The sequence below is a fragment of the Microtus ochrogaster genome, chromosome 1 (genome assembly GCF_000317375.1).
Source record: "Microtus ochrogaster isolate Prairie Vole_2 chromosome 1, MicOch1.0, whole genome shotgun sequence".
In the NCBI taxonomy this organism is placed as follows: Eukaryota; Metazoa; Chordata; class Mammalia; order Rodentia; family Cricetidae; genus Microtus; species Microtus ochrogaster.
The window spans coordinates 46000342-46017422 of record NC_022009.1 but is presented as its reverse complement, the minus strand read 5'-3'; the positions used below and the strand labels follow the sequence as shown (position 1 = coordinate 46017422).

Genomic DNA, 17081 nt, shown 5'->3' with positions numbered 1-17081 from the left:
CATATAACTTGGAGGTAAGTTAAAAAAATATTTTCCCCATTAGTGTACTTAATTTACACATTTATACAACATTTTTAGTGGGTTGGGGTCAAGTGTAAAAATTTCCATTGAGGTATTATGTTGGTGCTCAAAAATTTAGCATTTGGTGCATTTTTGAGTTTGTATTTTCAGCTTGCAGATGTTTATTCTGCATGCTCTATTTTTTAATATTTATTTATTTATTTTGTATACAATATTCTGTCTATGCGTATGCCTGCAGGGCAGAAGAGGGCACCAGATCCCATTACAGATGGTTGTGAGTCACCATGTGGTTGCTGGGAATTGAACTCAAGACCTTTGGAAGAGCAGGCAGTGCTCTTAACCTCTGAGCCATCTCTCCAGCCCCAAGCACTCTATTTTTTTTTAAAGTAAGATTTATTTGTTTTATGTGTACGTGTAAGTGCCTGAATGTATGAACTGTACACCAGTATACCCTGTGCCTGTGGAGGTCAGAGAGGGCATTGGTTCTCCTAGATCTGTAGCTTCAGACAGTTGTGAGCCTCCTGGTGGTGCTGGAACTGAACCTGGGTCCCCTGCATGTTCTAAAGCAATGATTTAACATATCAGGGAAATAAAAATTTACACAATCTTTATGGAGTATTAAATAAAGGGAATGTAGTTGCAGAATTCTAACAATTGTTTTTGTTTTGTTTTGCTTTTAGTTTTTAAAAATAGGGATTCTCTGTGTAACAGTTCCGGCTGTCCTGGAACTCACTCTGTAGACCATGCTGGATCCTACTGCTTTTGCCTACTGAGTGCAGGGACTAAAGGTGTGCACAACCACTGCTATTTTATGGCTATTGTACAACTAAATGTGCAACACAATTTTACTTCTGAAGCATGAAACAGGACACTCACTTTAGTGTATGGGTTTAACATTTTTTAGTTTAAGAGTAGAAGATTCATATATGACAAGTAATTCTTAAGTCAGTTCAATTAATATAAGTTTAAAAATAATGGAGGAAGGGCTGGGGCTGGGGCTCAGTTGGCAGAGTACTTGGTTGGAGTGCACAAAGGCCTGGTTCCCATCCCTAGGATATCATACAGCAGAGCATGGGAGCAAGCATATGCTTGTAATCCTAGCACATGGGAGGTGGAAGAGGTGGAAGCAAGTGTGTCATAAATCCAGGGCTGTTCTTGATTATGTAGCCAGCCTGAGCTACAAGAGACCCTGTTTCAAACAAAGCAAAACAAGCGTTCGCTGAGTATGTAACTGCTTGGCAGAGGGCAGTCATCATGCACAGGCCCTAGATTCCGTTCCCAGTACCACAAGAAAGCAAAGTGGATCAAGAAACATCTAAGTTATTTACCATGAGCCAAAGGTTAGTTGTAAGTAGATGTTGTATTCCCAAATGTTTAATGCTCACAAATTTCAACACACAAAAAAGCTGAAAGTGTGGTCCAGTGAGTGGTTACACCTGCATTCTACCACCAGCATTCTAACATGTTTGCTTTGTTTAGCAGATGTTTTCATTGGGATAAGATTTGAGGGGGTATAGGAAGGCTTCAGAATATCCCAGTCAGTACACTCCACGTCCCACATGATGTAAGGAAGTGAGAAGACTGTTGAGAGCTTGGACTCCCACTCCCCAGTCCTTGCCATGCCAACCCTATATGCCAGCTGATGCACAAAGACAGAGAACCATCACTTTATGCAACTGTCTTTAATCCTGCATCCTTGTGTTCCCTGAGGGGTCCACTGGGGATACAGCTAAGTGTCATAAGGGATGAGTTTTACTCTACTGTCCCAAAGACTAAACATACTAGGTAAAAATAAATGAAAGTACATTCTTCTGATCCTAGCAGATGAGAGGAGCCCTGTAACTGCCACCAGGTACTGCCAGGCTGCAGAGTACAGAAAAGAACAGCAGTTAGGGCAGTGGAGGGACAGAGAAGGGAGGTGCATAGTTCTGCAACAAGAAGGTTCCATCATCGATTAGCACAATATCACAAAGCAATATGATGTGAGAAAACCATCAGAGGCCATGAAAACACACAAGATGGTCCAGTACAGTTGGCCCTTTACCAGTGGGCTCCACATCCTTGGATTCAGTCAACCAAGGCTCAAAAATATTTGGCAATAAAATACTGTCTCTGCTGCACATGTGGGCTTCCTTTTAAAGCCATGATTTAAACAATACAGTGTAACAATTTATTACACAGCATTTGTACTGCAGGAGATTTAAGTATTCAGAGATGACTTAGAGTAGGAGGTACTAAAAGTGGATAGGAAGACATGGTTATGCAGACACGATGCCCCTCATATAAAGCACTTGAGCAGCCTCAGATATGCAAATCCCCTTGAATATTGAGAGCTGACTTTACTAAGGGAGGCTGGGAGATCGGCTGCTTCAACCAAGCAGATCAGGAAAATGCACAACCCATGGAGCCTTGAACATCAAAAGGGCCTTGCCTTGGTAATGGAAAGTTGCCATCCTTGGGCTAGTATGGCTCAGGTGCTTCCTAATGCATCTTAAAAACAAGTACCAAAAGGATGTAACTACATCCATATGACATAATTGCATCTCCAAGTATGCCCCAAAAACATTACAAGGAAAATCCTAACTATACAGGCCTCAACGGGACAAAATCCACAGTTGCACATAGCTAAAGATGACCAGACAGGTAGAAAAGCAGGGGAATGTGGTTTACAGAGAGAGAGAACAGGCCATTTATCTGAATGGACCTGACTGATGTATCAGCAAACACGGTGTTGAGGATGCACTGTGTCCAAAAGCTGAGGTATAGACAAGATACAAATCCACCGGATATGATGACCACAGTGGAGGGACGAGAACTACAGGGTGGAATTAACAGACAAGAGACTGGGAGCCTGAAGACAGAAATAAGCAGGAAGCCCGGGAACAGCAGAGAGCAAAGAAACAGCACCAGTGGGCTCAGGACAGCTCCAAGAGTCCTAATGTGACACTGGGATCCAACAGATGGCAGTGTCTGAGAACAGACAGAGCACAGTGGAGTCCGGAAACAGACTAATACGGTCAGCGGATATACAAGGGTCAAAGCTGTTCTATGGAGACTGGCAGCTTCTTTATGGATAGTTCAATGTCCATAGAGCCTGCAGTCAAACAGACCACAGACTGGAAACCTTAAACAAAAACATGAGGAAAACCTTTCTGAGTTCCTCCACTGTGACACCACATTATTACCAATTTATGAGTCAGACAGAACTGATTGCATCTAAATGAGGAACAGAGTTCTTGGGTGCAAACATGTGCAGGCCCCAGAGTCATCAATGTGCACCAAGTTTATGAACACCTGTGTGCAAAGCTCTATAAGCACTGCAGCTTTATCATGGTCAAAGCTGAAGCACCCCAGCATCATCAGCTGGGGTGGGGTGAGGACTTGCATAGTGAACAGCAAGCAGGCATAGGGAATTAGGAACTCAACAACAAGATGAATCTCAAACACTTGATTAGCAACAGAAACCAGACCCCAGTGGTCACATCAGGATGGGCCCCCTTCCCTGACATTCTGGAAAAGACCATGGCACACAGGTATGTAGAGAGATTAGAGACTATCCCACAGTTTCAGAAAGATACTCACTAGGCCAGAAGCTCCTGTAACGTCCCCATCTCACCCCTCACCCCCACCCGATTCCAGTCCTTTTAATCTCTTCACTGTGCTCCCAGAGCAAAAGAAAAACCAACAACTTTGATGGCCTGAGGGGAGTTTGCTACGAAGACCAGACCAGTTTAAAACTTGCTGCCCTTTATCTTCCTGTTTGTGCCTGCCGAGCACTGGGATTGTATGGGGAGCCATCATGCTGGCTATTACCTAACAACTCCGGGGCTTAAACACCCAGCTTTACAGAGATGTCACTCACAATCAATTAACTATGCACATCTGACACCCTGGACATGGTCGTCACAGAGTACCTGTGAGCCCACATACGACACATAATGAACTCATTCATCATCCCCAAAGGTTCCTCAACAGTCTTCTCAAAAACAAAACAAAACAAAACAAGAAAGAATTATTTGGTTAGAAATGGGAAATGGACTAGGGGAAGGGTAAAGTGAAGGAAAAGCTTGAGTTTGTTTTTTTTTTTTTTTAAATTTTCTTCATTTGTTATAAAACAACCATGTATTTCTTTTACTATTTAAAACCATCAAACAAGGAAAATTTTTCAAAATTATAAGAGCAGATCTCTAAAAATGCTGATAGTTTCAAAGTTAGCTGGCCATTGTCATTCAGTCTTCTTTAACCCATATTACTGTAAGGCTGGTAAAGTAAAAGCTATGAAGTAAAACGGGTCACATGATTTAACGCTCACTTGAAGTGGGTTTTAAACTATCCTGGGAACTTCACTGGAGACAATCCTTTTCTTCCCAGTTCTAAATGCTTTCCTTTCCCGCTGCAGACTCATCACCCTTAGTGCTCCTTTCTACCCTGAAACAGCAGAGAAGGGTGTCCAAATCAGCCCTCATGTGGCACACAAGGTGAGTGTCCTGGGATGTGCATACAAAACACCACAGCTTTTTCCAGTATATCCTGAGGAAACCCTGTAAGCCGATGTGCAATCAAGTATGCAACAATGACGAAATTAGCGGGCAAGCTCTAAGATAATAGGATAAAAATTTCCTGAAAACCAACAGGAATCCCACATAGGCAGCACCGCCATTAGGCTACACAGATGATTGCTTTTAGCTTTTTTCTTTTTCTTTTTAATTTGTGGATTTTTGATGATAATAAATGTGGTACATAATCATTATTAGAATGTTTTAAAATCATCAAAATATATAGCAAACAGGGATTTCCAAGGTCACACTCTCCAAAGACAGGTATTGCTAACAGCTGGGACTGTACCCCTCTAGATTTATTTTTAGAGCCTATTTAAATAACTCAGTCTCTGGTATGAGTGACACTTTTCTGTTTATTTTGTGACTCACTTTCTCTTTGCTATTTTGATTTCACCCTTATGAATTTATTTCTATGTCACAGACATAAAATGACACCTTACACCACGTGTGTTTTTTTTTCCTTGTCTTAATCAAATAATAATAGCTAATAAGCAGAAAACATATTTAGGAAAAATACAATGTAAAAATAGTTTGACATTATAAATAAAATGCAAGATTAAAACTTGGAACAACAACATAGCTATGTAAGCTTATCTATTGATTAATAAAATTGACCAACTTCTAGAATGTGAAATATGACAAAAATTCATACTTGACAGATATAAGGTCTGAAAAAACAAATTACTACTTAAAATAAATCACACAGCTACACACATGTACACATGAGATTAATACAAAAATGCAAATCATTCAGTCATTTTCTATAGTTGCAGATGTGTTGATATTTCACACATACTTAGGAACAATAAGAAAACTACTGTGAATACTTATAGCCAATACTTAAATTTTCCAACTGCTAAAATTTTCATGCAGAGAAAAGTCATATTTAGATTACTCTATGTTTGAATATCTGTTTTGTTTTTTGGTTTATTGAGACATGTTTTCTATGTGTAACTTCAGCTGTTTTGGAACTTTCTTTGTAGGCAAGGCTGGCCTTGAACTTATAGAAATCTGCTTGCCCCCATCTCCTGAGCGCTGTGATTAAAGGCATGTGCCACCAGCACCTTGCTTATATTTAAATTTTAATACTTTTAAAGATATATTTTTTGTGGCCAGTTCTACAATACAATGCTTTTGAAACACATGCTATTGCCTACATGAGTGATTTTTTTTCCTTTATAAATGCTTATTAGAATTTCTTTTATTCAAAAGCTACAATTGAATATTTGGGTTGTTTCTTAAGTTTTAATAATGAATAAGTTAAGCTACTAGAAATATTTTTCATAAATCTTTATACAGACAAATGTTCCCACTTATCCTGGATAAAAACTGAAAAACACATAATGAGGTGCATAGCAGATGTATGTTCATACTTATAATACGCTGTCAAGATAGTTTGAAAAGTTTGAAGGTTTTATAGTTTATACCACTAACAAGTGCTGACACCACGTGTTTTTAATATCCCACTTACCACTTAACCTAATCTGACTGACTAGTCTAAATACAAATAGGCAACAGAAAAGTTGGGCCCCGTGGTGTGCCAGTTTGGGAATGCTTGCCTGGCATGTATGAGGCTTTAGGTCCAATCCCCAGTACTGTAAAAAAAAAAACAACACTCACACTAAACCAAATCCCTAAAGCCACAAAAATTAATTCCATTTCAAGGTATCAAAGTCTGGGGATGACAATTAGAAGTAAGAGAGTGTTGGCTCAGTGATTTAAGAGCACTTGTTCTTTCAAAGGCCACATGGAGACTCACCCTGTGTGTGGGGCACAGACATACGTGCAGACAAAGCATGCTTTTTATTTTAATGTGCTTCATAACGAGGGATGAGGGGGAATTCATTATCTATCACATGTAGTCTCACAGGCACACTGTGAGGAATGTGTCTACAAAAAATATTTGTAAATAAAATAAATATAAAACATTTAAAAAATTAGAAACCAAACCTAGACTAGCTCCTAGAGAGGAAGACATGTTTCATTGTCACCCGGAAAGTGCTCTGCAAAGCCTTGGGAAGATGGTTACTTTCTGGTCCCTTCAGAGGCCAGCTGACAACTTGATTGCAGTGACTATCCATCTTCCTCACACTTCCCCTGTCATCATGTGGCACAAGACTGTGAGAGCTTTCTGTATGTGGAAGTCAGAGGCCAACCTGGGTGTTATTCCTCAGATGCTGTACAATCTTTCGGCTGTTGTTTAAAGACAGAGTCTGTCACTGGCCTGGTCACCACCTCCCCAGTTTTGCTACTCCAAGCATGCTCTACCATGTCCAGGTTTTGTTTTGTTTTTTTTTTACATGGGTTGTGGAAACTAAACTCAGGTTCTTCTTGCAAGGCAAGCACTTTACTGAGTTTTTTCCCTCTGCAGTAATTTGTACTTATGAGAATTAAGCTATCAGTCTAAAGCAACACAATTAGTGGGCGAAAGGAACACACACGAGCAAGTTCCTCCCCAACTTCATCATGCTGTTTGGTGGATCACGATCATTGGACCTACTCCTTGGTTATGGTTATGGATCAAAGGCAAGCAGGAGACGTGGGCATCAGGCTAGTTGTCTGAGGGCTAGCCTTTCCTTAGAGATTGTAAGACCCATCACCATCACGTGGCTGTGACCCATGCTTGACCCAGAAAAGCCAGGGAGTTTCTGTTAAACATGTAGCAGGTGTATCTATCAGCAACTGGATGGCAGATGAACACAGAGTGCTGCACGGCATCCCCAGGGATCTGCTTCTGCAGGATCCGGGGGTACCTGGGAACCTGGACCTCTGACAAGCTTCCAAAGGGTATGGGAGACGTGGCCTCTGATGACAGCTACTTTGTAAGGTACGAGCTATCTTTAACTTTGTTGGAATTAGGATCCTATTAAGCTCCTAAAGATGACCATGGATCCCAAAGAGCATTTTATCATCCTATCTACTTGGGTCTGCTATGTGAGAAATTAGCCACAAGTCAGAATAGTAATTATGCCTAAATATAAGATGCTTACGAGAAATAAGTAGTTCTTCCCCAAGCCTAAAGGATCTGGCCAGAGGAGTGGCACTCTTTTATATTTTCAATAGTTGTCATGGCTGTTCTTGGTTGTCAACTTGACTACATCTGGAATTAACTAGAACTCAAGTGGCTAGGTACACTAAAAGGGGGATTTTTCTTAATTAAATCATTTGAAAAGGGAAGACCCACTTTAAATCTGGATCTTTTGAGGTGGGAAGATCCCCCTTTAATCCGGGCCACACCTTCTGCTGGTAGCCTAAGTAAAGGACATGGAAGAAGGAAGCTTGCTCTCTTTGCCTGCTTGCTCTTACTGTCCTTGGCAAGTCTATTCCTCCACTGGCATTGCAGCCTACTTCTTCAGGATTCTGACATATACTGAAGACCAGCTGAGACAGTCAGTCTCATAAACTAAACAACCACTAGATTCTTGGACCTTTCATTGCTAGAAGGCCTAGTTGGACTAGCTGGATCACAGCCTATAGTTCCCTTCTATGTATATACATGTTCATTTTACCAGTTCTGTGCCTTTAGAGAACCCTGACTAATACACTAGGTGTGGCTATACAGAAAACGGCTGGGCCATCCTGTCTCACCCACGTACGTACTGAGAGGGAGGAACATTCCACAGACAAGTAAATGGATTTCTTTGATACTGCAACAAGACTGGACCAGCAGTGATTTACTACATGTGACATGCTATGAGGACAGACGCCTCCTCTAGTCAAACCCAGGTGGGCCACATACTTAAAAAAAAGGAAATTAAAAAAAAACAAACCTGCTAAATATTGAAATCTGAATCATGGGTTTTTGTCTGTAATTTTCAGGTAAAAAGTTTCCATGCAAATAGTGGCAAATTTTGTTCCACTCCACTGCACACTCTGAAAGCATTGGTTCAAGGCCCCTGTGCATCATGCAAACACTACAGCCATCTTCCATTGCTCACCAGACAGCATTAAAAGATCGTGATGTAATGACATTACACCACTACATTACATTCACTGTTTCAACCAGACCTGGAGGTTCATGTTCCTCACTGTGAATGTGTGTTTATGATGAATGCAGTCAACAGGGCCACTGGCTGGCTTCTTGCTGTCAGATGTTGTACCCACTATTGCCCCTACATCATCAACACAGTGGAAGAGCCAAAGTCTTGGTGTTACTATGGAAATATGTCTGACTTTACAGAGGTTCTGAAAGGTCTTGGGAACCAGGAACCTGTGAGGCATGGATCAGGATAAAGCTTGAAGCCTTGAAAATTGTATGTAAAAACTGGGGCATATATCCATTCTTTTTCAGATTTTAAAGGGTTCCAACTCCTCATACACTGCAGATGAAGCGGTATCACCTTTATTACTTTTGAGCATCTTAAACTTAGTTTTGCCACCTGCATTTTGACCGTTAGAAAATGTTCATGCCTAAAAAACAGATTAACCAGATAATTTAACTGGAAATACGTATGGCTGGTTATATTTAAAGTCTGAAATGAGGACACAATGGAGCTTTGCAATGCATGCCTAAGAACCAGGAGGCCGAGTGTCCTTTCTGTATCCCGCTGCCCCACCCCATCCGTGGCTTGGAACTTAAAGTTCTTTAGTCTGCAAAGGGAAAGGGTCACACTAGCTGTCTGTGAAGGTCTGGTTTGTAGTGAACCAACACCTTCGGTATATGAAAACACACAGCCACACGAAAAGATGTCAGACAAATGAAAATAAAAATCACAGTGAGTTGCCAGGTCCCACTCACAAGGACATTTGAAACAAACAGGCAACAAAGTACTGGAGATGTGAAGAAACTCACACCCAAGACTGCAGCTGGGAGTGTGAACTAGTGTAGCCATTCAAAAAACAGCCTGGCATTTTTCCAAACTGTGAGCCATAGAGCACTGCACTGCTAGGTACACGCCCAAGAGAGACAGGTTTGCACCAGTGCTGCTTTGTAGCAGCTTATAGACAAAGGCTCAAGCCCAGGTTGGCAGGGTGATGCACTCAGAGCAAGTTGGAAATTTGCTACTCTAGATTCCTCCTCTCTAACTCTCTCTCCTCCAAAATCCCATCTATCCTCTCCTGCCCAGCTATTGGCCATTCAGCTCTTTATTAAACCAATCAGAAAGCACCTTGGCAAGGACACATCTTCACAGTGTACAAATATTCTACAACAGACCTGGAATTCTGTATGTGGACCAGGCTGGCCTGGAACTCACAGAGATCATCCTGCGTCTGGGATTGCAGACATGCATCACCCAGAGGATGTGACATCTTCTTCTGGCCTTTGAGGATACTGCACACATATGGCACACAGACATACAAGCAGGTAAAACACCCATATACATAAAAATAAAATGAGTGTATCTACATAAGAGAATATTATGGCAAAATTATTTGTCTAAAAAAGGGAATAAAATACAAGCATAAACTATGACATGGATTAGACTCAACCACACTCTCTGGAAATGCCTGTCATGAAAGACATGTTGTATTGGTCCATTTCATGAAATGTCCTGGACAGTCAATCTACAGAGACTGAGAGCGGGTCAAAGGTCACTCAGTTCAGGCAGTGGTGAAAGAGCAGGACAAGATTTACTTTGGGGGGGAAATGTTGTACTACTAAAAAACTCAAATTCCCCAGGTAGTGGGTGAGCTATAAAATAAATAATATCTTTATAGCCATTAAGCCATACAGTACTCCAGTCAAACAGGCCATATTTGCACAGCTACACTGTTGTGAACACTTTAAAGTTAGTGGAAATTAATGTCTCTAAAAACACTAGGAACAAAATCTATACATACTCCAAAGAGAAGAAGCAGAGCAGCAGGTAGCAATCAAGCATAGGCAAAGTGTTGTGTGTGTGGCCACCGGCTGAGGCAGAGGGCTGCAGAGCTTCTCATCAGAACGGACCCAGAGCAGGACTTGCCGGGAAGGAGGCCTTGGCTGCCTGAATTCCGTATGTTCTCTCTGTCTCAGAGAACCACACACTGCAGCGACATCCACCCCACCACACTCTTTCTTCACTGCACTTTTCATGATTGCTATCTGTAAGTTTGGGTTTGAAATGTCCCCTAGCTTATGGCACTGTTTGGGGAGAGGTGCAACCTCTGAAGTGGGAGGTGTGGCCGGTAAAAATGAGTCACTGGGAGTGGGACTTTGAGGGGCACAGGTGGCTGGAGCTCTCTTGACTTCTTGATTCATCAAGATGAACACAAGTCATACCATGGACAGACTGCCACTACCATGACCTTTCCCACAGTCAGGCAGTTTGCCATAGTGATGAGACAGTAACTGATATACCATCAGTCCATAAAAATACAGCAACAAATAAAGCAACACTTCAATCTCTCTCTGTTTCATTCTGCTCAGAAAGCACTAGACACAGGAGGCCAGGGAAAGCACACACAGGTATCTGGCAGTCTCAGTAGTTCATGACTCTTTTTCTCTAGATCGTCTTGGCCACATGGGAAAAAAGCAGAAATCACACTCTCAGTCTTGCAACTGACTTTTCGTCAGGACAACATCATCTGAAACAATGCAGTATTACTGCATCTGAAACGATGCAGTACTGGTTGGCTTATTTCACTCTTGTCTCCCACCTCAGATGAAAGAAAGCTGCGGGAGGGTAGAAAAATGTCCTTTCTCTGTGTCTGGCCCACAGAGGAGATTCAGGACATGTGTGTCAAATTCTTCTCACCTCAAGGGAGGGCATGATATTCAGGAGAGGGAACAAAGTTAAGACAGAAGCAGAAACTCTACACAGAGAAGCAATGACCAACCCAAGAAAGCAGACTCCAGAGTGTTGGGCTTCCCATGTGCCTCTGGTACTGCCCACTGCTCCAGTGCAAAAAACAAGATACTGAGTCAAGCAGTCTGAAACGTGTTCTACTCAAAAATAGACATTTGACCCAAATGAGGCAGATGCTTCCTTCTTGGATTAAACAGTATAAATTAGGCAATATTGGCTGCCAAAACTTCTTCAAAATAGAAATTTGCTGTGGGATAATACTCTTGTACACTGTAAAGATTTGTCACTCATATTGGTTTAATAAAATGCTAATTGGCCTGTAGCCAGGCAGAAAGTATAGGTGGGGCAACCAGACTAAAGAATTCTGGGAAGAGGAAAGGCACAGGGTCAGTCAGTCACCAGCCAGATGCAGGGGAAGCAGGATGAGAATGCTTCACTGAGAAGAGGTACCAAGCCACATGCCTAAGCACAGACAAGAATTATGGGTTAATTTACGTTGTAAGAGCTAGTTAGTAATAAGCCTAAGCTAACAGGCCAAACAGTTTATAATTAATATAAACCTCTGTGTGTTTCTTTGGGACTGAACAGCTGCAGGACCAGGCCAGAAAGAAACTTCTGTCTACAGAAATCTTCCATAGTATAATTGACTTACTAACAAATTTAATAGGTGTCAAGAAACAGACTTAATTTTTAAAGAAAGTTGAGTTCAATATACTAATCTTAAATGAATGGAGGAAATGGATCTTAAATATCTAATGTAAGAACACATTTAATAATGACAGAAGAAAATGAAGCTATACTCCTGATGTGTGCCATAAAATAATGTTTCAAGAAGACTGACTATAAGATAAACCACAAAAACTGCAGATGACACTTGATGTGGGGTTCCCCTCTGTATGCTGTGAATATGTTTTACTATCATTGGTTAATGAAGAAGCTATTTTGGCCTATGGCAGGGCAGACTATAGCTAGGTGGGAAAATTAAACTTAATGCAGGGAGAAAGAAGGCAGACGCCATGTAGCTGCTCAAGAAGCAACAGGTAACAAAAACGAGCCTTGTGGTAAAATATAAAATAACAGAATGGGTTAATTTAAGATGTAAGAGTTAGTTAATAAGAAGCCTGAACTAATAGGCCAAAGAGTATGTAATTAATATTAAGCCTCTGAGTGGTCATTTCCTAAGAGGGAACAGGCAGGTGGAGAAAATCGGTCCTGGAAGACCCGGGATGGAGAATATTTGTAGCTATAGATACTTAATATTGCTCCTTAGGGTTTCAGTCTTGAGGCCAACTTCCACAGTGTGTGAGAGATGGAGTTAAGGAAAGATCAAGAGCTCTGCACCCTACCCTGGCATCTGCTTTCTGCTGAGTGCTAGGATTTCACTGCACACGGATGGGCAAGATGTACTTCCAAAGTACACGAGGATACCAACACTAATGTTACATATGCTTAAAAAAATCACGCCACAGGCTTTAGAGATGATGTCACAGCAAACAGAAACCCGCAAACAGCTCTCTCCCCATTACGGTCCTGGGGCATGCCCAAAAACCTTCAGGGAAGAGGGAGGATCCCTAAGTGTGGCTGTGTTGGGCTAGGGTCTCAGTTCGGGGTGTGCTGTGTGAGCGCTGTCACTTACCATGTGGACGACCTCTGGGTAAATGGGTTCTGTGATCACATTCCGGTTGTGGGTGATATATTCTACCATCTCACTCAATGCAGCTCGCTTTACTTCCTTCCACTTCAGGTCACTCAGTGGGTCAGAAACAAAGTCAAAGAGGACACAACATTGACGAAGCTTCTGGATGAAAAGCTTCTCTTGATCCGCAGGAGGAACATCTGAAAGGCAAGACACAAAGCTATTAAGAAGCTCAGACACACTCTCAGACTCCTATTTTTGTTTTGAATTAATAGAGGGGTAAGAAACGAGATGGGTGAGGTGAAGAGTGGTTAAATAGCCCTTAAACAGTGAAAAGGGGTGGTGGTGGGGGCACAGCTGTTTACTGCTGAGGTCACAGGTTTGGAATGACTGAGAGCACCCGTCACAACCAACCCTTCTGAAGGCACTCAGTGACAAACACTTTCTAGTAGCAAAACTCGCACGCCAGACTCTATGCTGGGCAAAACAGGATAAGAACAAGCTGCAGACAGTAAGGCTGGGTCTGGGTGATGCTGCAGAGGGAGGTGTGATAGGTACGGGATTTGGGGAGGCTTCTGGTTGTCCAAAGACCTGCAGTAAGGGTGACCCTTTGGTGTTCTCAAAGCCCCGTCCATTCTTCACTGTGTGATAGTGCTCATGATGACGGAAATATAGTCGCTGCAACTGTAATAGTGACTTACTCAGTGAGCACTTACTTCAAGATACTGACACCTTTCATTTCATTTTTAATGAGACAACTGAGATATAAAAACAGGGTCACAGGTCACTGTCAGTCTGGTGGTGGGCAATGAAGCTAAAATGGATTCAAACACAGCTCCACATGACAGTCCAGTATTCTGAGAAGTTTAGAAAGCTTTACCCGCCAGTGTCAGAGTGTGAGGCTGATGGCTCTGGGCTGAAGAAGAGGTCACTGGTGGTTATGATGGTGGAACACACACACACACACACACACACACACACACACACACACACACACACATACACAAGAATATTTGTTTATCTCCACCAGTTAGTACTTCCCTAGTGATTAACAATGGTTCTGTGACACTGTTCAAGAGCCAAACAATCCCTCAAGTGTGCAGGAGACCACTGCATTTTTATGGAATAAGATGGGTCTGTAATTCATCTGTTTCAGATTATGCATGCAGATTAACAAACTATTCACTTAATATGTTCCATTAAATTGGCCACAAGTCTCCAAGGGCCTCTCTTGAGACCACACCTTCCTACATCCAACCAAAGAATCACATGGCCATAGGCTGGTGTAGAGCAGATGCATAAAGGGGAACCAGTCATCCACCAGACATTACAGAGACTTTCCAAAACACAAAATCATGTCATTCTTCTCTCTAAAGTTTGTTTAGGAAAATATATCAATTTTTGTAAAACTATTAACTTTTTTCAATGTATATAATAGCTTCATTACTATTTTCAAGATAGGTGCTAGGTATGCAGCCACAGTTGGCTTAGAACTTGATGTAGATCAGGCTGGCCTCAAACTTGCAGTGACCCTTCTGCCTCTGCCTCTCAAGTGCTGGTGACACAGGTATGAGCCTGTAATTCATTACATTCTAAAATAATTTATAAAAACATTAAAATTTTTCTTTTTGAGTTTCCCACCCTCTGGTTTAATTTCAAGTGTGATCATAATAATAGATGAACTTGCGTAAATTCTTTAGGGGAGTGTGCGGCATCCTGGGAGAACCTTCCCATATCTGCCTCCCCCAGCAAGTGTCCCTAAACACATGCTACTCTGCTTTCCCTCTGCTCAGGCCTTTCTAGGAGCTCATCACCCTTCTCTCCATTCCTCTGTACCATTCCCACTGCCGACTTTCTCATCTGGTTCTCTACAAGGCCCTTCCTTACTTCGTAGGTGGATAGGGCAAGGTACGCTGAGCCAGTCGTCCAGCACCTGTAGTAAGGCAGCTACTCTGCTTAGCACTCCTCACTCCCCATCTGGATGCCATGCCATGGCAGGCACCTTCTGATGACGACTTTTATTTATCTGACTCCTTAATGGCTAACATCAGAGAGAACAGGCATGCAGGCACTGCTACGTGAATTCCATAACCCACTTCAAACCGTGCAGAGATCAAAAGCACTGAAGCAGCACGAGGAGGTGGAGACATACTGCTGAAGGACACTGTGAGATCCTGCGAGCCAGCACATCGCATCACTACATACAGAGCCCGCTGACCAGCTGCACCCCAATGCTGTCATGAAAAGGGTTTGCTTTCTGAACTATCTTCTTTCAAGCCGCATCAATTCTACACCTTTGTTCGTGTTCCAACTTGCCAGAATGCCTTAAGTGAACTTGCACTTGTCAGAGCTTGTCTATATAGATTCTGCTTGTGGCTCGTTATTTTCTCAGCACTATAGAGAACAAAGAAGTCCACAGCTAAGCAGGATGGTGGTGGCACATTCCTTTAATCTCAGCACTCGGGAGGCAGAGGCAGGCAGATCTCTGACTTTGAGGCAAGCCAGTCTACAGAGTGAGTTCCAGGACAACTAGGGCTACACAGAGAAATCCTGTCTTAGGGAGGAAAAAAAAAGGCCACAGTTTATCCCATGAGTTACTCGGTACCCTTATCCAAATCCTACTCATTGCCTAGCTTCTACCCAGTGGTCAGTGAGGTCTCTTAAGACCTCTTTCCCGAACAGTTCTTTAAAACCAGCAAGGAGGCTGGTCATGATAGTGTACACTTTTAATCCTGGCAGAGGCAGGTGGATCTCTGTAAATTCTGTAGGTTAGCTTGGTCTACATAATGAATTATGGGCAGTGAGGGCTACACAGTGAGCCATGTCTTAAAAAAAAAATTAATTAATTAAAATAGGGGCTAGAGGTTTGGCTCAGTGGTTAAGAGCATTGGCTGCTCTTGTGTAAGGCCAAGGTTTGACTCCTAGCACACACATGGCAGCTTGTAGCCATCTGTATCCAGTTCCTGAAGGGCACTAGGAATATATGTAGTGAACATACGTACATGCAGGCCAACATTCACACACATAAAATAATAAATAAATCTAAAAAACTTTAAAAAAATAAAACATTTCATTTGGTTATTATTATTTTTAAAAATCAATAGCAAGGAAATAGGGCTGCAAAGTTAAAGTAATGTGCTTACACCCTGCCAAATATCTCCATGTTTTAAAAATGCAAGTTAACTTAGTCTTCTTGGTCAGTGTATTTTTTAAATTAAAAGGATTTTTCAAATCCCCCTTTCTTTTTTAAATTAATTAATTTATTTATTAAGTATACAGTGGTCTGCCTTCATGTATGCTTGCAGGCCAGAAGAGGGCACCAGATCTCATTTCAGGTGGTTGTGAGCCACCATGTGGTTGCTGGGAATTGAACTCAGGACCTTTGGAAGAGCAGGCAGTGCTCTTAACCATTGAGCCATCTCTCCAGCCCCCTAAATCCTCCTTTCTTCTGACAGGACAGCACAAGAAGGTAGGCGGGTGGAGATGCTGAGGACCATGCTTGTTCCTGTATCTCAAACTCCTCTCACGTGCACCAGTGATTTCAGCATGCCTGCCTTCATCAATTATGAATGCGAGGAATTTCCAGTTACTGCAAACTAAGTCCTTGATGATGCTAAGGCATGAACCATACAGCCACACACTCATACACTGTCTGTAAGGAAGGAACAGAAGATACCAGCTCTGGGCCTAGAAACAAGGGAGATAGTGGAGTTAAAGATGATCAGTCTTCACTCTTCTGCCCCCATGGTGCCTGTGGGAAAGCTCGTGGTGAAAAAAAAAAAAAAGCTTCCCTCTACAAGTCAAGTTTCAGTTAAAAGGAATCTCTTATCAGATGAGGTCTTATATTACCTTATGGCTGTACTGGAACTCTCAATATAAACCAGGCTGGTCTTGAATTCACAGATTCTTCTGCCTCTGCCTCCTCAGTGCAGGGATTAAGGGTGTGTGCCACTACACCTGACTACTCTGTGTTTTTCTTTTTAAAGATTTTTTTTTTGAATCATGTCTGTTCACAACTGTGTACGGTACCCTCGGATGCCAGAAGAGGGTGTTAGATTCTCTGGAATTGGAATGACAGATGGTTGTGGGTCACTGCAAAGGTACTAGTTAAATTCTGGTCTTTTTTTTTTTTTTTTT

The 17081-nt window shown here is 42.0% G+C and overlaps 1 protein-coding gene across 10 annotated transcripts in view; it reads right to left on the bottom strand.

Annotated features, from left to right (window-relative positions):
* Ppp2r5c (protein phosphatase 2 regulatory subunit B'gamma) overlaps positions 1-17081 on the bottom strand; it is a 136130-nt gene that overhangs the window by 43181 nt on the left and 75868 nt on the right. For all 10 annotated transcript variants that reach the window (XM_005343555.3, XM_026781192.1, XM_013345938.2 and 7 more), the window contains one exon: positions 12945-13144. In XM_005343555.3, the coding sequence (XP_005343612.1) occupies positions 12945-13013 (69 nt within the window). In that variant the 5' untranslated portion in view covers positions 13014-13144. The remainder of the gene's footprint in view (positions 1-12944; positions 13145-17081) is intronic.